Source organism: Manacus vitellinus, unplaced genomic scaffold, assembly GCF_001715985.3.
Source record: "Manacus vitellinus isolate BGI_N305 unplaced genomic scaffold, ASM171598v3 scaffold_2_pilon, whole genome shotgun sequence".
Lineage (NCBI taxonomy): Eukaryota > Metazoa > Chordata > Aves > Passeriformes > Pipridae > Manacus > Manacus vitellinus.
This window is the reverse complement of record NW_021940208.1, coordinates 6,065,829-6,087,490: the sequence shown is the minus strand read 5'-3', so window position 1 is coordinate 6,087,490 and position 21,662 is coordinate 6,065,829. Positions and strand designations below refer to the sequence as shown.

At 41.3% G+C, this 21,662-nt stretch overlaps 1 protein-coding gene across 6 annotated transcripts in view; it reads right to left on the bottom strand.

The window, feature by feature from the left end:
- The window catches only part of FAT3 (FAT atypical cadherin 3), a 327,771-nt gene that overhangs the window by 189,974 nt on the left and 116,135 nt on the right, over window positions 1–21,662 (bottom strand). For all 6 annotated transcript variants that reach the window (XM_018071264.2, XM_018071265.2, XM_018071267.2 and 3 more), the window contains exon 3: window positions 20,083–20,397. In XM_018071264.2, coding sequence (XP_017926753.2) covers window positions 20,083–20,397 — 315 coding nt within the window. The remainder of the gene's footprint in view (window positions 1–20,082; window positions 20,398–21,662) is intronic.

The following is a 21,662-nucleotide window of genomic DNA, read 5'->3' as shown; positions in this document are numbered from 1 at the left end:
CAGTGAGAACAGAGGAAGGGAGAGAGCAACCAGGGCTGAAGCTGTGTCCTGCTACAGAGCTGGGGACTGGAAGATCACCATGCTGCACCTTGAGCTCCCCAAGAGCTGCTGAAAATGGAGCAGCAGCAATGCCAAGTGTGACTTTGACTTTGTGACTTGACTTTGGTGATGGAGAGCATTTACACTGAATGCAGACCGTGTTTCCATGAATCCCAGTGCTGCAGCATATTACACCCTTCTAAACAATATTATTAAACTACCATAATAATCACCCTGCTCTTCAATCCAAGGTCTCAAAGCACATTATAGGCAGTAATGAAATAACTCACACAAGAGCATTGTGAGGAAGAAGGGGATCATTACTGCTGCTGTTCACAGTCATAAAGTCATGCTTTCAGAGAGAGAATTTCATTGCAAGGACCAAGCACACAAGTGTCACAGGTCCTGTCAAGGATTTATCATCACTTTCCTAATGTTGTCTTATCCAAAGTCTTGAGATTCTTGTAATTACAAGAGACTCAGCTTTCATTTACAAGAAACAAAATGAAAACAATCCCCAGAAAAAAGCTATATTTGTGGATCTGAAATCTGAAATCTGTTCAATCTGCCCTAAACCAGAAGGCAAATGAAAACAACAAAAACGTATTTTCTTTTTGTGCTTCTGATATTCCCATTCTCTTAAGGAACTGCAATATCTTCTTGGGGCCTGAGTCAGGATTTCTGTCCCTGTGTGGGCACCAGCCCTGCACCACTGGTGTGAAGTCAGCTGGCAGGGGCAAAGTCCTGACCTCTGCACAGGGGAAGCCACTCCAAGAGACATTTCCAGATTGTGCAAGAGCCTTATGGTAGAGTAAAGGAGGGAATCCAGGTCTTAATTACCGCACATTTCACGAAAAATTGTTAATACACAAATGAGTTAACTGCCAACTTGCTAGAGCAAACACCATGCAACATCTTGCAGTTCTGACTTGTAGCTGGAGTTCAGAGGAGCCAAGTTCTAACTCATGGCTCTCCCCCTGCTTTCCTCCATCACCTAAAGCCAACTCCTCACCCGCGATGCCTGTTTTCCAAAAAGACAACTCCCTATGATTTATTACATAGGCTTTTGCGCCATTAGCAAGTTTTTGCCAGCAGGTAAGGAAGCAGGCACCATCCTGTATATAGGACAGGACCCACGATTGGATGGGAGAGCACCAAGTGACAGCATGGACACCAGTGCTGACTGCAGTGCTAAGATGCTGGATCACACTGGACTGTTTCTCTTCTGCCTTGTACAACATTCCTTATCATCTGCAACTGATAAACCCACATCTGTTGGCTTGCAGTGTGCACAAATCTGAAATCACTGGTAGCAGAGTGGAAACAAATGGGAGTTTCTAAACAAATCTGCTGTACATTCTGGAAATATCAAAACTTGGGTCTTCATCATCATCATCATCATCATTGTCATGGCTAGGCTTCACAAATGAAGATTTGGGAAGGGCTCTACCCATGTTTGTTACAAGCGTGCTGGTGCCTAAAAAGGTCAATATGAGATAGGCACGTCCAGTTGCAAAAGGCACAGCCAAAAGACTCCTCAAGTGGTAAATTCTGCAAGACACGATTCTTTCTGCGTTGCCTTTTCTCCTCAAGGGTGACCCTGCGTGCTTTCTCAAAGGCATCAGCAGTGTTATAGATGGTGTGTCTCCAGGCCTCCCGATTTGAGGTCAGAGCAGACCAGTTATGATGATCAATATGGCCAAGGCTGAGATGTTGTTTCAGGGAGTCCTTGTATCTTCTCTTCGGGGCTCCTCTCTTGCGGCAGCCGGTGGCAAGTTCACCATAAAGCAAGATCTTAGGGAGGCGGTGGTCCTTCATCCTTAAGACGTGTCCTGCCCATCACAGCTGTGTTCTCAGCAACATGGCCTCAATACTTGTGACTGCTGCTTGTTCTAGAACCGACGTATTTGTCACATAATCTGACCAGTAGATGTTTAGGATTGTGCAGAGACAGCGTTGATGGAAGTGTTCCAGGAGACGCGGGTGGTGGCAGTAGATGATCCATGATTCAGATCCATATAAGAGAGTAGACAGCACTATGGCTCTGTAAACACTGATCTTGGTACTCTTCTTCAAGTGTTTATTTCGCCACACTCTTCTATGGAGTTTTCCAAAAGCACTCTATGCCTTTGCTATCCTGTTGTCTATCTCCGTCAATCTTACCATTGGAGGAGATGAGGCTGCCTAGGTAATTAAATTGCTGGACTGATTTGAGCTCTGATTGGCCAATGGTGATGTGGGGATGATGGGAGACTTCCTGAGGTGCAGGTTGATAGAGAACTTCTGTCTTCTTTAAGCTGACTTTCAGTCCAAAGAGCCCAGCAGCGTCTGCAAAGCAGGATGTTAAACGCTGCAGAGCTACTTCTGTGTGGGTGACAGGGGTGGCGTCATCAGCATAAAGCAGCTCCTGGACAAAATGATTTAAGTCTTGGTGTGGGCCTTCAGTCGCCTTAGGTTGAAAAGGCTTCCATCAGTACGGTATCGAATGTAGATGCCGTCCTGATCATCGAGGTCTGCCGTGGCCCTTTGGAGCATCATGTTGAAAAAGATTGTGAATAGGGTTGGTGCAAGAATGCAGCCTTGTTTCACACCATTGGTTATTAGAAAGGGCTCAGAAAGTGCATTGCCATATCTGACTTGGCTGTGCTGATCCTCATGGAGTGAGATGATCATTTTAAGGAACTTGGAGGGACATCCTAATCATTCCAAAATCTGCCATAGACCTTCTCTGCTCACAGTATCGAAAGCCTTGGTGAGGTCAACAAAGGTTACATAGAGACCTTTGTTCTGTTCCCTACACTTCTCTTGCAGTTGTCTGAGAACAAATACCATGTCCGTGGTACTCCTGTTGGCTCTGAAACCACAGTGGCTTTCAGGTAGAATTCCTTCTGCTATAGCGGGTATTAGTCTGTTCAAAAGTATTCTTGCCAGGATTTTGCCAGCAATGGAGAGCAGAGTAATACCTCGATAATTTGAGCAATCTGATTTAACTCCTTTCTTCTTATACAAAGTGATGATGACTGCATCATGAAGGTCTGATGGTAGCTCACCTAGTTCCCAACAGTGCACCACAAACTCATGAAATTTAGTATGGAGTGCAAGGCCCCCATGTTTCCAGACTTCAGGTGGAATTCCATCAACCCCAGCTGCCCTGCCAATTTTCACCTGCTGTATGGCCTTAAGGGTTTCTCCCAAAGTGGGGGCAATATCCAGTTCGTACTTCACTGGTTGCTGTGTGATGGACTGAATAGCTGAGTCTTGGACTACACGACCAGTACTGGTCTTCATCATATTTTTTCCTTTAAATATATATTTTGGTGTTTAAAAAGCTAACATCTGTCTAGGTTCCTTACCCCCAAAATGCGTCATGTGTGTTTAGACACAATACCATATTTTCCATCTTTTGACAGTAAAGGAAGCAGGAAAAGGGGTAACTGTGCCCAAGCCAAAAAAATTCCATCTCTAGCCATAAAACCAATAGAGTAATTTGTCCTTGAAGAAGGGAAGGATAGCCATGGTAGATGACAAATGGTTAAGCCACATGCATTCACTTCCTATCTACAAGAAAAAGAGATTAAGCAGCTATCATCTTACCATGGAAGCCAGAACCACAAGCAATAATTTTTGTGAATGATAACCTGGCACATCTTTGCTGCATCAGAAGCTGCTGTTGCTCATGTTGAGAAGGTCCTTGGAGCTACTTCATACCTCCCATATCTGCACTTGATCCTGTTTTTTCCTGGAGGCTGGAGACTTGAGGAGGAAAGGCTTTGAAAGTCACATTTAGACTGTGACCATGAATGGCTTTACGGAGGCAGAACAGCCTGTGTTTTCCTACATAAAAGTCTATGACAATAAGTACTAATTAAGTCAGTGCTTCTCTTTCTCTCTGCATTAAAAACTATACTGTGTTTAATTAATTAATAATTGGATTCATGCACATAAGTATCTGCACAGGAAGAACTTACTAGGGAGCAAAGGGCTTTTTATTCCAGCAGAGAAAGGTACGATGGAATCCAATGGCTGGACAGAAGAGGCAGACAAATTTCAATGAAAAATAATCCACGATATTTCAAAGAATGCAAGAGAGAAGCATCAGGATAAAAAAGGTCTTGTAGCCTTTAAATCGGTATCTTCCTGGAATACAGGCTTTAGCCAAACACCAGTTAGACATCCCAGTGTAGGAGTAATTAGGTGAATTTCTACCATGTACTATGAAGAGGGTCAGAGCAGGTGATCTAATAATCCTCTGACCTTCAGACTATGAATCTGTTCATTCAGTATCCTATCACACTGCAAAAACTCTGCTTCCATCTCAAAACCAGAAAATATCACAAGCAGGAGCTCTCTGAGGTCTAGGAGGCATCAGTAGGAAAGGTCTAGGAAAAAAAATCACTTTCACCAACAAATAAATACATAGAACAGTGAATAGAATAATAGTATCAAAAATGGTAACACAATATAGTACAATATAGTAAAAAAAATGGGAAAGAACAATTTTCAATGAATTATTTTTTTTCTTAAAGTTAAAATAATTCCGTAAATCCAATAAACTTTTGAGGGGCAGAGATTTGATTTTTTTCCTATATTAAATTATAATCCCTTTGAAGGGAGGAGATATATATGGGGACAAGGCATATTTCATACTCATGACATGACTGATGGTCAATATGCTGAAAGGCCATGGAAATCAGCTCCAAGTGTTATCCTAGATGAGAATTTGTCTCTAAAAGTTTCAAATGAACCCAGCTAAATATATTTTCTCATTTCACACTCAGACAATCACTAAGGGTTCAATCCCACACGCATCTGCAGCAATGGCAGGAATCCCGTTGACTTCATTAAGAGCGAGATAAAACTCTTTCCTTTAAGTTGTTACAGCCATTTTTTTCAAAGTTTCCACAAGACAAAAGAGTGGGGTTTGTTGGGAGGTTTTTTAACTATTAAATTAACAGAGAAAAAGAAGTTGTTCTACACCAGCTCTGATGTACACCTAAACAGCCTGGTGCAGGTGCCAAGTGCACATCACTAAAGCATACAACCCAGGAGCTACGTTAGGAGACCATACCAAAATCTGGGAAGTATGTACTTGCAAAGGCATCTAAAATGGATTCTCAAAAGTTGCTTCTAAAAATCATTCACAGGCATTTTTAGTGATTTTAGCTGGGGTCGCTGTGTCACCTATCCTACAAATCAGTTTTGATCGGATGAAAGATTGCAACACAATGCAAGGTGGGGAAAGGATAAACTCTAAAGTAATAAGATCAGGGTGAATAAGATTCATTTAGAGTACTTTCACATCCTGACAGTTCCACATTTTCTGGGAAAGATTTATCTTGTCCTAACAAAATAATTTCTCAAGTGCCACGACTCAAGTGGACCTCTAGCAAAGGCAGGGCTGAGGACTGGGGGCCAGGTTGGAGCCAGTACCCCGCAGTGTGCCCAGTTTCACACCACTAACAGCATAGATGCAGTGATGGAGAGGGGATGTCTCTGTCTGGAGGCTGGTAAAAGTGATGCTGCAGTGATTCTGAAACCACAACAGCATGGAAAAACTACCAAATTCGAACAATTTAGTCTTATCTTAGGGGGGAAAAAAAGTATCTGCAACTTCAATTGCAATTTAGTGAATATTTTTGGCAAAGACTCACTTATGAAGGGCACTTCATGGACTCTATAAATAATTTCTATGGCACTCAGAGTTTTATTTATACTTTTTCTCTTTTTAAAGGTAACTGAATATTCAAATGCACATTTGTATTTTAAGGGTAATTTCTAATTACATGCACAATTGCTAATCCATCTGTTTACTACATACTGTAAATGCCTTTCATTCTATATGCTTGAATAATTATTGAAAATTAAATATTGTAAACAGTCAAATTAATTTCTCTCAGCATACCAAATTGCAGAAAGGCTGCAAGATGATAAAATATTACATGCCCCCAGAAATAGAACAAGTCACTCCTACCCCACACCTCGCTGAATGTGGTTATTGCTGTTTTGTAACAGATAGGAAACTTTTTAATCCAAAAATTTGTAACAAGAGTCTGAAAAGCTCCATTACACTCTGCTATTAGTGAGAGAGTGATCTAAAAGGAATATGGTCTGTAATGTTTCAGCTGTGATGGAACAACAAAATCATGTTTCTCATATGAGGCAAGTTGGTGTTAATGTTTTCTTATTTTAATCCTGTTAGAATCAACAAGGAATATACATAACAAAATTTTTCTTTTGTTGATTTATTTATAACATTGCAAAGCAATAATGGTATTCAAGAAGCTCAGAGGAGAAAAACACAGAACACCATATTTGAATATATATTATCCATTCCTACAAGAGACATGGCCTTTCTTCCCAGCTTTTTGTGCACAACAGAACTGTGCCATAAAGCCCGTCTACTGCTATGGTCCTTTCTGGCTTACACTGTGTTACAATGTTGTGCATTAATAGGTTTTTAGTCCAGATCAGAGCATCTCTTATGTGCTCCTGGATAATAACAGTCAGGGAATTTCACTGCTCAGCCTCTCGTGTCTGGACTATAACTTTGGAATAGCACCTTTACAGCTAAAACTATCCTGAGCCAGAAATATAAGACTATTTCTAGTCTGAATTTATCTAACTTCACCTTCCACTGTCTTTTATGCCTTTTATCTGTTAGATGAAAGAAAGCCTTTGTCAGTAATCCTGTCCCCATGTAGGCACACACAATGAAGGCACAACCTCTTAAATTTTGCTTGACAAATTACACAGACTTGAATTTCTTCAGCTCCTCATGGCAAGGTAGTGCAAATTTTAGTTTTAAAAAAAGGCATTTGAGAAACCCAGTGATGTGATCCTTTTAAGTAGATGGATTGACACAGGATCCAGTCATGCTTAAAAAGAGATGAAAATCTTGCTCTAAATGTCTGACTCCATCATTTAACAGTGAGTCCCACTGCCCACACAGGGAGACAGGTGAAGAAAATGTAGGATCTTAACTCTGGTACACATGTCTATTGGCACATCGTTTCAAAGAGAACTCACGCACCCAGAGGCCTTCCTGGATCCTACCCTGGCTGTAGACAATAGGTGTCTTCTACAAATCCCCACTACAAAACCCCTTGAGCTCCAGTATAGGAGGAAGGGATGTGGATGCTCCATTAGATATTTTATTTAAGTATGGTGAGGCCAGTAGCCAGTTTTTTCAGTATATAAAGGAATTTCACCTTTCAGGAGCACAGCTGAACATCGTGTTTGAAAATATCAGCCTTCCTAGGTGCCTCTGCCCTTATATCCCAATCCAATAACAGTTAAGCCCTTTTATTGTAAGACTGCCACTGTCTTTCTTTTCTCATGAAAATGGAGAAGGAGAGTAGGGAAAAAGCCCTAAACTTATACACATGCCATTAAAGAAAACAATTCACTTTGAATCCTTTTTGCTGAAAAATCTTTAAATTATAAAAAAAAAAAAAAAAACAAAACACAAAAAACCAAACCAAATCAACCAACCAAAAAACCCACAAAAACCCCTCCCCTCAAACCCTATCAAACCCAAACCTTCGGAAAAAAATATATATACAGACCTCAGAGAGAGGGAGGGAAATCTGTTTATAGATACAGATGCGGAATATATATCTCCTCTATACTGTTCAGAGCAAATCCCTTGCACTCCCTCCCTTCCAGCTCTGTAAGACACTCGGAGATGCAGCCCCAGGGCCAAGCCCATGGCATATAAGGGCACACCAGCACCTTGCCAGCAAGGGACCAAACTGCCCCACTCCTTGATTTTAAAAGCCTGGTCTCCACTCCTCCACACACCAAGAGTGCCTAGGAACAAACTTAGCGCTGATCAATACCGCCTTAGTTTTTCTGACGCATCTCCATCTGCTTTTTCCCATCTGTTGTCTCAGGCTACCATTCAACTGTGAGCTTTTTAGATGTAGCAACCATCTTTTACTACACTTATCCTGCCAAGCACAGTAGGGTGCTGCCTCGCGACTGCAGCTACAAAGGTGCCACAATATTGCAAGAAATATTAAAAAAAATAAGTCATCGTTTCAGCTTACCAAAAGACAGCACAGGTTTTGCTTTTCCAGACTGAGTTCTTAGCTATGAATTATTTTTAATTATTAAATAATTAGGGAAAAAAAGCACTAAAAAAAAACCAACACAAAACCCACACAGCACTCAAAAAAACCCCCCAAAAGCCAAACCCCAACAAAAAAAACAAAACCAGAAAACCCCCAGCAAAACAAAACAAGAAACATCCACCCCAACTCAACACCCCTCAGTCCCTCTTACTTTTCTTTCAGGATTCAATGTGCAAAAATTAAAGTATCCTGAGGATATGATTCTGGGTTGCTTTTTTGCTTACCCAAAGGCACTATCAGAGGTGGGAGTGAGCATTCATGATGACAAAAGCCAAGTCCATGCACATATATGGGTGAAACAGTCTTCAACATAGAATGTTTTCTGTGCGATGCAACTGTCTTTATACAGTCAGTTCAACCAACTATATATTATTTTCTGCATGTTTTCATCTCCTTTCCTCATGTTTGTTTAAAAGCAAAAATGATTTCTCTCTACATAGGACTTTCTTCTTCTCTGACATTTTTGTCTTCCCATTAAGTCTTTAATTACATTCTCAGTACTGCACTTCTGCTGTTAACAAAGCAGCCAGGTAAAGAGGTTAGGCTGCTGCCTTGGGGGGTGCTCATAAAATTCCAGATATTCTGCACAATGACTTCAAGCAGAAGTTTTGGAGGTGGAGAGGAAATCTGTTCCTCTAGGCTGAATGAATAAAAAGTCCTTGAGATCCTTCCTTCTCAACACCAGGTAGCAGGAGGAGAGGATGCACTAACAGATTGGAGGTAAGCTCAAGAGTGAAGGGGTGAAGCCCCTCCATCTAGCTGACCAAACAAGGACTGTATCTAAATCCTGCTTCTTTGCTTCTCTGACACTGAGCTGTGCATCCTTCTGTAAAGGATTCTGTCCTCCGCAAGTGAGCCCAACTGAGACCAAGGGGTTTTCACACATACAAATGCAGGTCATGTGCATCTTATTTAGTTAAAGCTGCACTTCATTTCAGTAAACTACTCTAGAGTTAATGCTAAGCATGTGTTCGCCTTATTTTTCTTCCCTTCAATACATAACATTTCCTTAATCAGTTTGGATTACATTAAGTGTTACAAGAAAGAAATGAAAAACCTGAAAGAAATCCCCTCAGAAATTATAGACTCACATGAAAAATATCTCAGCATCACATATATCTAAGCTGTTAATACAGTCTAACATTTTTTCCATCCCTGCATCTACTTTGTCTTGTATGTGTTTATTCTCTGTTTAATCAATCTAAGTCACACCTACTCAATAAAATAAATTTAGCAGCAATTATTCTTTGTGTCATTTGCAGTGCCTTCTCAGGTCCTATCTCAAGAACTGCTTCAAACACATAGAATAATAAGGATGAAGAGAAAATTCTCCATCCCTGGTTGCCTCTCCTAAAGGATCTCTCTGAGTGATATAAATGATGGGATTATAACATTTCTTCAAAGATTTAAAAAAAACACACCTTGTTCTCATGTTAATGAAAATAACTTCAACATCTTTAAGCAATGACAACACCTTTCCATAACAATATCTGCTTAGGATAAGATGATCAAATTCTCAGGCAGCACAAAACATATAATTCAGCTGAAAATGCAGTACCATAAGCACTTGTGCTTCTTTAAGCAACTTTTGTTTTAATATTGCACATTTTATTACATAGTGTCTGTGATTCAAATGAAGGTCAGAAAATACACATATATGGTGAATGGAAGCAAAATTAATTAAAGCCAAAATATTCTCTTGCAGAGCAGTCTTACATTTATCTTTTGGGTATTGTGGCTACATTAAAAAAAAATGTGAATGTGCACTGCTGTTCATATGCTGTTGGCAAGTTAAAATTCAGGAACTAATACTTAGTTTTCAAACCAAATCCCTTCAAGAGCTGCAAAGCTACTTGTTAATTACCATATAAATAGATCACTGCAGCACAGATTCCTTGCACGCAACTCATCTGACAAAAACATTAAATTTCTCTTAGAAGGCAACAAACCCACAGCATGTCATGACACTGACTTATATACACAGGAAGTAATGAGAAAACATGCTCTTGCACAGAAAGTACAAGCAAATGTAATATGGAGAAAGAAAGGTATGATTATCAGTGGTAGTGGCGGACTTAGGTCTCTGGGTTTGTGTCCTTGCTTCACAACAGCATCAGCATTAATGCTTAGACATGCACCTGCATTAGGCTGATGGAGAATGGGGTTTCTTCCTCCACTCAAAAGACAAGTCAGTTCTGCCCTTATATCCCAGGAGGTTTCAACAGAGCCACCCAAGACTCCTTGGGTAATTCTTTCTTTCCTGTGGGCAAATCAGGCTTGCCCTTGGGCAAGAGAGAAAAAAAGGCGAGGAAGGGTTGAAAGGCAGGGATGGGAAGTGGTGGGCTAGTTGGAAACAGGATAGGGAATAGAGTTAACTGGGGCTCCCACATGCCCAGGTAACTTATACAAAAATGGTAGAGAACTCTGGTGTCAAGGCAGCCTTGCATTCATCAGGGCAAGATGGGCTGGATCCATGCCAGTAAGGCTTTGCATTACACGTGTCCAGTGGCTTTGAAGGCAAGCTAAGAGAAACTTTTTATTACTGGCATAGGATGAGTTAGCTGCTTCCTTTGCATCAGTTCCCTGCTTTTAAAAAAATAAAAATGGTGCTGCTCTATCTTACCAAATAGTGTGAAAGACTTAGCTATCACAGGGGGCGAAACCAAGTAGTTACAACAAGCAAGGAAGCACAGGCATTGCAGAATCCACACAATGATCAACATAAAAACAAGGTTACAAGAGCACAGTCCTATGTAAGAATCTTTTTTAAAGATCTAACTTCAGAGCTCTTAGAGCTCTTTAGAAAGCTTTGTATAATGTGAAAGCTGTGATTAGGGAGGTCTTCTGATATTTAACCCCCAGATACTACTTTATTTTTATGCGTATATGTCTCTGGTTAAATTAAGCTCTGTGCATCGAGACATATGGCGGCACGATCTGTACAATTATACAGATAAGGTCACATATTTAACTGGCAACAACACTACTAACTTCAAAGAAGTTGTGTCAGTCTTCGCAGGGAAAGAAAAACACTGATTAACATAAAGGGAAGAGGGAAAGAGAGGGGAGAGTAATATCACAGAAAATAATTATCTTTGGTTATAACAGTGTAACTCTGATGGAGACAGAGTAAGAGAAAAAAAGAGGAAAAATAACACAAATTCCCTGTTAAGATTAATTTTTGAACGGACCGGTTTAGGTGCACTGTGAGGTGATGAGGCCTTGGGGTTTAGTAGGTGCTGATACAACCTCCTATGTGATGGAAGACAAAGAATTAATAGTCAGTGTTTACTAACATCATGATGGCTTATGAAAACACACCTGAGTTCCCAGTTGCCTTATCTTTTTATTTCCATTTCCCAGCTATGCTATTTTTTGTTTTAATATCCACATGCAGCACAGGTCAATCTAATTCTATAAACAGGAAATATCACCATCTTTATTTGTAACAAGGATTGGATGTTAACTGAGAGTAAACTGTAACTACAGTCTTTGCCTCTAACTTCCAGTCCATAAAGAGATATTGCAAAGTGCTCACACAACAAGGCAAAACACTATTCAAGCCACAAAAATTGCCTGTCCTAAGATGACAATATGACTGTATTCATTGCAACTGAGCAGAAGGGAAAAATGCTGATTCAATATTGTCTACTTGGGATTTGCAAGGTCCAACATCACAGACACATGTAGTAACTCTGACTGTCGAGCAAAAGACAAATGTGAGTTACCTTATTGATTAAAAAGCAGTAGGAAATAAAAAGGAAAAAGGAACTCCACCAACCCCCCATCCCAAGCCTTCACCTCGTCTGGGCTAACATGACAGCTTTATTTTCCTCCCTGGCAGCTCCCTCTCCAGACCCCTACACCCCTGTAGGAATGCTCACAGGCTCCACATCTCAGCATCCCTAACTCACCAATTAATTCTTCCTTACAGAGTTCAGACTTGGAGCACAAGCAGTTACTGTAACACAGGGGTGTTCACGGATATTATCATAGTGACCTAGGGCAGGATATGACAAGTACCAATAGCATATGCATTGTGCAAACACTTAACAGGGCTGTGACTCAGTACTTGTGGTACAGTTTCACCCAGTAAGCTCAGTTGTGCTTCTGCCATAATAATCATTCTAATGAGAGTATTAGGCTACCTGGAAGTGAATGGAACATCCCCAGTTACAAAATAGTGAAGGAACAGTACAGCATATTAAAAAGGTAGGTGATTTCTTGATCAGTTCTGCCTAGCTGTGACTTCTAGAAATTTTCTGTGAATAGAGAAACTGGACTGGCAGATAAGGTAGAAAAATGAGTTTCACAGGATAGCAAAGATATTTCTGAATAGGCAGAAGACATGCTTTTGAAGTTTTTGAAAATAATAATAATAATAATGTAACCTACAACAATGTCTATTTATGAGATTAGTGGAAAAATTGTTGCTGTTCCATAACTGATGTTGGGGCAGGACAGGAGGGAGCTGTCTCATTCATTATCAGACAGTAACTTTTTCCATCAGCAAACATGGAGTCACTGGCCCTTGCCATGCTGCTGCTCTTCAGACATAAGTCTCCGCTGAAGCAAAATCGGGGGTTCAGGTTAAAAACTGGTGTTACATTAAATAAGTGAGGACACAGTTGTCCTGTCAAGGCAATGGGAATACTCCTTAAGCTTCTTACTGTGAAAGAGGTCTAAAAAATCATCATGGAGATCTAAAGAAAGGTTAAAATTTCTATAAGCCAAGTTTAAATCTGCTGGTTACAAAGAAATGACATTTATAAGAAATATTGTATCTTTAAATGCCATTTTAAAAGAGGCACTTGATACCAGAGAAATCCAGCAATCTCAACCATATTCAGTGCTTCATGAATAAAAATGCACTGCTAGCAGAAACCAGATCTGTTCAAGAGAAATGATAAAACTGGATTTATTATTTTATTAATAGCTGCATTACTGTCTCTCAACTAAGGTGACACAGCTCACACCTTTATCCCCTCCACAGATAACATATACAGATTAAAATGGGAATCATTGCTGGGGAGGAGGGAAGAGACATGGCGACTGAGCCCAAGTTCTCTCATTTTCAGTGGAATCAGTGGGCTGGCCACTAGACTATACTTACTTAATCTGAAGAGGTTTTATATTGCTCTTCATCCTACCATTTTGGAAGTGATGCTTGCTCCCTTCTTTTTTTTTTTGGTATGCCTATGAATACATGACTGTGCATGGATGCTGAAAGATGCCTGAAAAATCAATAGCTTGCATTTCCAGAGAGTATTTGATCTGCAAACTGTCTACTGTGAATTAAATTACAGGACAATCACACAAGGTAAGAAAATATTTCCACTTACACAAAAAAAAAAAAGAAAAACAATGAGGTGAGATGACTCACTCAAAGTCAAAAGAAGAGTTCATGTCGCTTCTCTGCTGCAGCTCAGGAGTTAATTGAAAATTTACTCTGTGGAATAAACGTGCCCTGGCAAGCAGATGGACTTGATGATTTACATCCACTCCTCCCTGGTTTTTTCTTCTCCTCTTTTTTCTTAATTATTACTATTATTATTGTTATTATGACAAATTCCTTGAGGCAGGAACTTTGTCTAACATGCTATACAGTGCCCTGCAGGCTTCTATGTCCCACTGTGATTAAGTATGTAACTCCAATATCCATAGTCCTCTGATTTCCTAGCTTCTAACCCTGGGATCAAACCACTGGAAATATGGTATCTATTAAAGAATAAACCATCCCAAAGCAGAAATTAAAGCTCTTAAAATAGTCCAAAGTTCAATTTTTAACAATCAGTATATTGCAAAAAAGTAATTTAGAGCCACGCTTTTAAATAATAGAGAAATGAAAGAAAAGAAAGTAGATCATTTAATGTATGTTGATACAACATAAATAACAGAGAATGGAAGCCAGCTAATGCAGTAGGAGAATCACATTGTAAAAATCTGTATTAGTTATGGATGGTTACATATCAGTGATGGATATATTGGGGTGGACTCTGCAACTTTTGGTGAAGTCAGCAGTTGTTCAGACCACAGATGGAAAGGGAGACCAATTCCTCAAATTCAGCTTTGACTGGAGAGCTCTACAACCAATGTTTTTGTCCTCTGCAAGGTCTTCTCTGGTCTTGGACAGAATAGCAGTGAGCTATTCATTCATATGATCTGCAGAGATAATTTACATCACACATATGAGCTGCCAAAAAGGGCTTCGTGGACAACACGCGTGGGAGTTGCCCTTCAGAAAGAGCACCCAGTGGGAGATGATCTGCAACACCATCAAAATTCCAAACACATTTTCTGATTTGATCACTGTAGGAGCTAAAACCACCCTGGAGGAAGATCGCAAGTTAGACTACAAAACCAAAAAAAAGCTAGAAGCCTTCATTTAAAAAACATGGAAAATCTTATTTCAGAGGAAGCTTATTAAGACTAGCAGCATGTACAGAATCAACTACAGTGTCAGTAGCGCAGCTGGACCTCCATGTTGGGGTGAGAGGAGGGAGAATCATTGGTCAAGAATAAATATATAAAGCTGTCCATTCTTGAGGAACAGACTTAAGAAAAAAAAAGGAGCATTAAATGGTTCTTACAAGAGCAGAGTGACAACAGAACCAAAGTAATACTAAATTTAGCTTAATATTGTTGACTCAAAGTCCCTCAGAAATGTCATCAAAAAGTAATTTTATTTAATCTTTTTAAATGGTCCATAATTTATCTTTAATCATTACATGGTGGAAGGTTTTAGGAAGCCCAAGGTCCCTCTTCTCTTTACAAAGGCATGTAGTGCTAGGAAAAGGGGTAATGGCTATAAAGCGACAGAGAGTAGGTTTAGATTAGATATTAGACAGAAATTCTTTACTGTGAGGGTGGTGAGGCACTGGAACAGGTTACTCAGAGAAGCTGTGGATGCCCCATCCCTGGAAGTGTTCAAGGCAAGGTTGAATGGGGCTTTTGAGCAACCTGGTCTAGTGGAAAGTGTCCCTGCCCATGGCAGGGGGTTGGAACTAGATGATTTTTAAGGTCCCTTCCAACTCAGATCATTCTATGGTTCTATTAGTTCTGAGCTGAAAAGAGGCACTGGGTATCCAGAAGCTATGCTGCTGGCAGCCATCAGAACACAGTGCAGCAGCAGACCAATGGATTTGGCTCAGCCTGTGAGAGCAAAGATGTGTGGGGATTTCTTGGGACAAACCAAACAAAAGCATCCATAAAAATCAGGACGTATAGCAGGAGGGTGAAGCACCATTTTAGTATGGCATGACAAATGTGGCATTCAGCCAGGATCCTAGACCACCTGACTTTGTGAGTGCAAAAAAAAGCAAAGCCCAGCCTACTGAGAAAAGCAGCATTCATAAAAATTAAATTCTGACATTCACTAATCCCATATTAGCTTATATAAATATTAATACTACTTCAGCATGAAAATATCCAGTCTCTATCCAAATCTAGGTGCAGATGTGACAGTTCAGAGACAACTTCCAGAGGAAGAGTAATTGCTGCTTTGGAAAGGTGTACTGACCTATATGCACTATTTCTAAACCCACTAGTGCATCCTGCCTTATATACTACAGCAAATACTGTTTCAGGGGTGTCATGGGTCTGCCTCTGTTGTAATGGTGACAGCAAGAGACTAAGCAAGGTGTAACTGGATTTTCCAGACACATGAACATAAGTTTAGTATAAATTAATTAATAACAATGTGCACAAGAGTGAAATTTGATCTGTTGGCATGTTAAAGTATCTCAAGTAATCTACATAAGACTGAAGAGAAGCTTACTGGGTTTGTTCAAAATATGTTAACACTAGACAAAATAATGCAATGGTTTGAATTAAAATTCGTTTTTTTCTTCAGAACACAGAAACATAATAAATCAATGCAATAAATTACCCCTGTGCTGTGAAATTAACACCCATATACATGAAATAAAAGTAAGAATTTACAGCTCTAATCAATCAATTTTTTTATTAACTCCATCTTCTGTTTTATTTACCTTTTTCCACATGCCTCTCACCACGAAATAACTCACTTGGCTCTGGCCCACTGTGGCACTCTTGGCAGCTGGCCAGCCCAGATGCTCTGCCAGCAGCTCTGCCTTCTTCCTCCTCAGCCCCATCTCACACTGCCCACAAAGCAGCACAGCCCTGTGACACTGTGTTCTGTCAAAGCAACCTTAAGCCCTACCAGGCATAAAAGGTAAGTTAAGAGGGAAACCCCTGGCTCTCCCATCAGCCACATCAGGGTTTGGGCTGACACTCAGCTTTGAAGATGCTGAGCTCCAGGAATGCCTCCACTGCTGTCTTGTGTACACAGAGCTGGGAAACAAAAGCACAGAGGAATGCCTTTCTCAGTAGTCATGTAACCCCTAGAGTTATCTCAACCATTTGAAAAACATATTTCTTACCCCTCTCACAAAACTGTGCTTTGCAATATATTCCTCTTGCCCACTATAAAGAAAAATCCCAGTTTGCTCTTGGACCTGCTACACTTAGGCAGCAGTCTCCACCAGTCTGCAGAACAAGGCTGCCTTGCTCTCCAGCATGAATGATTTATGGTTTCACACGTACTCATGTGCTACATTATTCAGTTAATACTTGTACCTATGAATACCAGCTCATGAGATAAAAGTGCAGACCGAGGCGCAAACTGATGCTTGGCTGTATTTTAGAAAAAATATCAAGGTGAGAAAAAAAGGCCTTCATGGGAGGTTGCCCACACCGCCTTTCCATATAAAGCCAGTGGCACACGGGAGGGTGGCTCATGTTCCAGTCCTCCTCCTCAGAGCACTCATATAAACCCTAAGCCCGATGAGGAGATCCCTTGCCACCCATTTGTACTGCTGAAGCACTCAGCCCCCAGTGAGAGCATGAGCTGCCCAGGGTGACTTTGGTGCCTAAGTCTTTTAGCAGCCTAGTGGCTGCTTTAGGTGCCTAGTGGCTTTTTAGCAGCCTTTCACTCCTGCACAAGCAACTCTTCCTCTCTCTCAAACGCATGGAGGAAATTGCAGGTAATAATTGTGACAGGTCTGAAGACTGCCTTCAAACAGATCCAAATGCACATGATACATTTGCAGTTTGACTACCTAGAATAGCCACCGTGAGCTGTGCCAGTCTATAAAAATGTAGGAAGTGGCAAGTTGTCTACTAAAAAGTTTCTTCTACCTACATACATGGCATACAAGGAGTATTGTTGCTTCTGCGATCCAGGTAATCAATCAAGAGTGTAAGATTTGGCTGCAATTATGATCCTGTATCAGAACAGAAAACAAAACCTGGACTCCCTATGTTACCGCCTGGTGCCTCGATCAGATGGCAACACATGCAGTGGTACATGTGCCTCCAGAAACCTGCCTGACCTGCATGACCTATAAGGCAGCTTCCAAAGGAAGGCAAACACAGTCACTGCTGAGCTCCAAAGACAACTGAGAACATCCCTACGCTCCAGCAAACTCCCTGTCTCTAGTCAAGAACGACTTCTGCCGCTTCCCACCAGAGGATGTAAAAAATGCAGGATTTCGCCTTCATGTTGCCTCTCAGCAATGGATTACTCGCAGGAGTGAGATGTCATTTTGCTGGCAGTGTTTAAACTTCCCGAGCGACAAAGAAAATAGAAGATCCCCTTTCTCGAATGACTGTTCTCCCCCGACAGCAGGAGCATGCTCGTTCAGCCTACGTACACAGCAATTGCAGCATATTTGGGTTCATGTTAAACCTTTTCATCTTAATTATACAGCGTGCTGTCGCATTTAGGGCTGCTGTGCAAAGCTCTATATGAGTTACTGCTGTGCTGATTCCCAGCAAGCGTACGGGTCTGGCATACTATGAACCTCTCCCATGTGTGCAGAAGTCTCCTGTACAAAACAACTGGAGCGGAAATTATTGTCTTAGAAAAACTAGTGCAACTGCAGGGAGATGGCTGAAAGGAGCCTGGCCAGAGACCCCCAGGGGCACTTTCTAGGAAAATCCATTATGCTTTTTCCTTTGGACATCTACATCCCATCAGGAGAAAGCCTCCTAATGTCAAGGCCTGGCACTTCTCTTTGGGACAAGGCATCTCTGTGCACATACACTCTGTCAGGCTCATTTTCAAAGGCAAAACCACACTCAAATAGGCCACCTTGCTCAATTCTCATCGTGCTGTGTTTGGCACCAAATTGGATAGAAGGGAATGGTTTATCCCTTCCATGACAAATCACAGTCAGCCACCAGCCAGGATGCTCACCTAGCACAAGGGGGGCCCTTCAGGAGTTACCTAAGCAGCAAAGTTCCTCATCCTGAAGCTTATTAGTTGTCAGACAGCAATTTCCACGGTGTAAATGAAGATTAACCATCTTCAGTGTTAACTGTGAGAATGAAGATCTCATTGTTACGGAAAAGTATCCCTGCTGCTCTCCAGAGGGACAAAGGGCCAATCCACAGGGTGTGCCACCAGGCTAGGATGCTGCAGGGCTGCAGCGTGCCCAGCTCCGGTCCTTGTCACGGGCTCACCCTGACTGCCATGCAGAAAAGCAGAGCTGTGCTGAGCAGATTGCTCTGTGGGAGGAGCCGATGGAAGGGAAGCACAAGCATTAAACACTGTGAGTCTTAACTATGCTACTTTGCCCAGATGGGATTTATGGGGTGGGGAGGGGGAGAAGGGGTGCAGATGGAAGAGCATCTTCGGCCATTCCAAGTGTTAAAAATAAGTGAGATGTCTGCCTTAGGGCTCGGCAGATTGAACATAGTGATTATATGTGCTCCATAATTCTTCACCTGGGCTCATGCCTGAGAAGATCCTGACCCCTTCTTATGCCACACACTGCAATAGGATTGCCCAGCCAAATGTTGAAAAGCTATTTAGTGAACATCATTTCCCTACATGAAATTAAAAATGTTCCCTCTCAGATCTATTCCTTCTGGTTTTCTAGCTGCTTAGAAATTTGCAGCAGATATAAATAAACTTAAAAAAAAATAAAATCAAAACCCCAGATCAAAACTAGGAGCATGACAACCAGTTGGAGCACTGTGTGAATCATCTGAACTACTTTCATAAAGATCAGCATATTGCTGTGAAAGACCCTCTTGAGTCTCTAGCTCTAGCTGCTGGAGGGTCCCCACCAGCCCAGTAAGTGAGGAACAGCTGGGTACATGCTGGAGTGAGAAACACTTGCTGCCAGGCCCAGGTAGGCACCCAACAGAGCACCCACAACCTCAGGTTACATCTCCTGAGGCAATTTCTTTACCAGCCTTGTTCAACAAACGCACCAAGGGCACAGATGTGCAGAGCTGGTGTGCACAGGCGTGATGCTCCACTGCCAGGCAACAACAGTACTTTAACTTAAAACAATCACCATATCTGCAACACTGCACCCACAGGCTACATCCCCAGCTGTTAAAAATCAATGGAAACACACAGATTTTTTTTTTTTAAAGGCCAGAGGGACTTCTGGGTCATCTAAACTGTCTTTTTGTATAAAACAAGCTGTAGAATTACATTCAGCTACTGTAATGAGGAGCTTAATTGCATGTGTTGGACAACTATCATGTCACTCACTTCAACAGTGCTACACCAGCTTATAAAGGAAGAAACACTGCTCTGTAACCTGCAGCATCTTGGATCTGCTTCTTAGCATTACTCTGCAGACTCAGTGTAGAAAAGTCTCATCCCTACAGATGCAGGGAAGAGGCAACAGCCAGTGACCCATGGAAGAGCGATCGCAGCAGCAGCACATCTGCAGCACATCACCTGCCAGTGCTTTCGTGTACCAATGCAAAAGAGAATGCTTTACACACATACAAGATGCTTTAGTCACATACGCAAACAGAAAACAGGGGTTTGGAAAGCAATGCAACACCAGTGGATTCTGAAGGGGAGCAAGGTGATAAATATGTAAATTGCATTCTCCACCACCCTGAGGCTGGAGGATTTTGTTACCTGTTTTGGGATTGATCACAAAGAAGTTCTGGGGATTTCCACTTGTAATCCGGTAAGTCAGTTTTTCATTAGTGCTGGAGTCAGGGTCCTGGGCTTGGATCTGAATGACAGATACATCCTTTGGGGAGTTTTCCATGACGACTGGGTAATAGATAGGCTCAGAGGTGAGAGGGGCATTGTCATTCACATCCTCCACTTCAATGTAGACTTCAATGGTAGTGTAGAGTGGGACAACACCATGATCAGTTGCATACACTGTCAACCAGTAGGATTTGGTTGTCTCCCGGTCAAGAATATCTGCTGTGTAGATAACTCCTGTGGAAAAACAGCAAGCAGAGGATGTCAGGAACAGAATCAATGAATGTTCAGCATATAAAAAAAGCTCCACCCTTATAAAAATTCAAGTTGTGGAAAAAATAAAAACAGAAATGAGCTCAGGAACTGTTTTGTGAACCCAGCTCAAGTATTTTGTCCCCAGAAATGGAGGGAGGAAAGGTAAAAAGATGGCTCTTCATAAATGTCCTAATGCCAATTCCTTGCTAGAACTGCAGCTGGCAGAGTAACAGAAGAAACACCATAATTTTCTGCTTGTGATGCAAACTTGTATAAACCTTGGTAGGGAGAGATACAACTATTGACAATGAATTGCACAAAAAAAGTGGCTTTTCTTTTCAAGCTCCTGTCTATGCCATTGCAAAACAAGAAAACCTAGGTGGCAGTTTAAAATAAATCCATTCAAGTTCAGAAAATAGATGGTAAATTTAATAATGAGATTGCTCATTGCACAATGCCAAAATCCTGGATAACAAGCAACCAAAAGCTCACATGGTAGCCCTTAAACCTTGGCCCTTAGACAAAGAGCATATCCTCTTTTATCACAGGGGAAGGAAGAGTGTGGCCACTTTACCTATTGGTGTAAGAAAATATTACATATACATGTTGCATATATATGTTACATATATATACACATACACATATATACGTTACATGTATATGTTTGTATTACATATACAATTATATCAGCTGGTTTCCTACCTGGTCCTAAGAAACCACAAAAGAAAGTGTGCTTTGTATAACAGAGCCACAGAGAGGGGTCCAAGTACCACCCCTGTGCCTGCACAGTTCCTGCCATGAAGGACTTCTACCTACCTCATTTCTGCCTGATACAGAAATCCATCCTCCTCCTGACATGAACACCTGGTTTGTGTCTGGTTGGAACCAGATGGCCTTTCAGGTCCCTTCCAACCCAAACCATTCTGATTCTATGATAAACCAGAAACTCCTCCTGCCACTATAAGACCTGCTTGTATTGGTGTAGTTCAAACCTTCACTGGCTTAAGAACTGAACATGAATGCACAGAGGACCGAATACACCAGCACCACACAATCACACCAGCACAAAACAAGGAAATGCACTTTCCCACCACTTCTGTGACACATATATCAAGAACATTTTCCTCTCCTAATACAGCATTATTAAATCTTGAAAGACACAGTAATGCAGTGGATGTCAAGCTTGAGAAATACTCAAAAGGACAGTCTGCAGATCATCAAGTCATGTCAACAGTAGGTGGAAAACG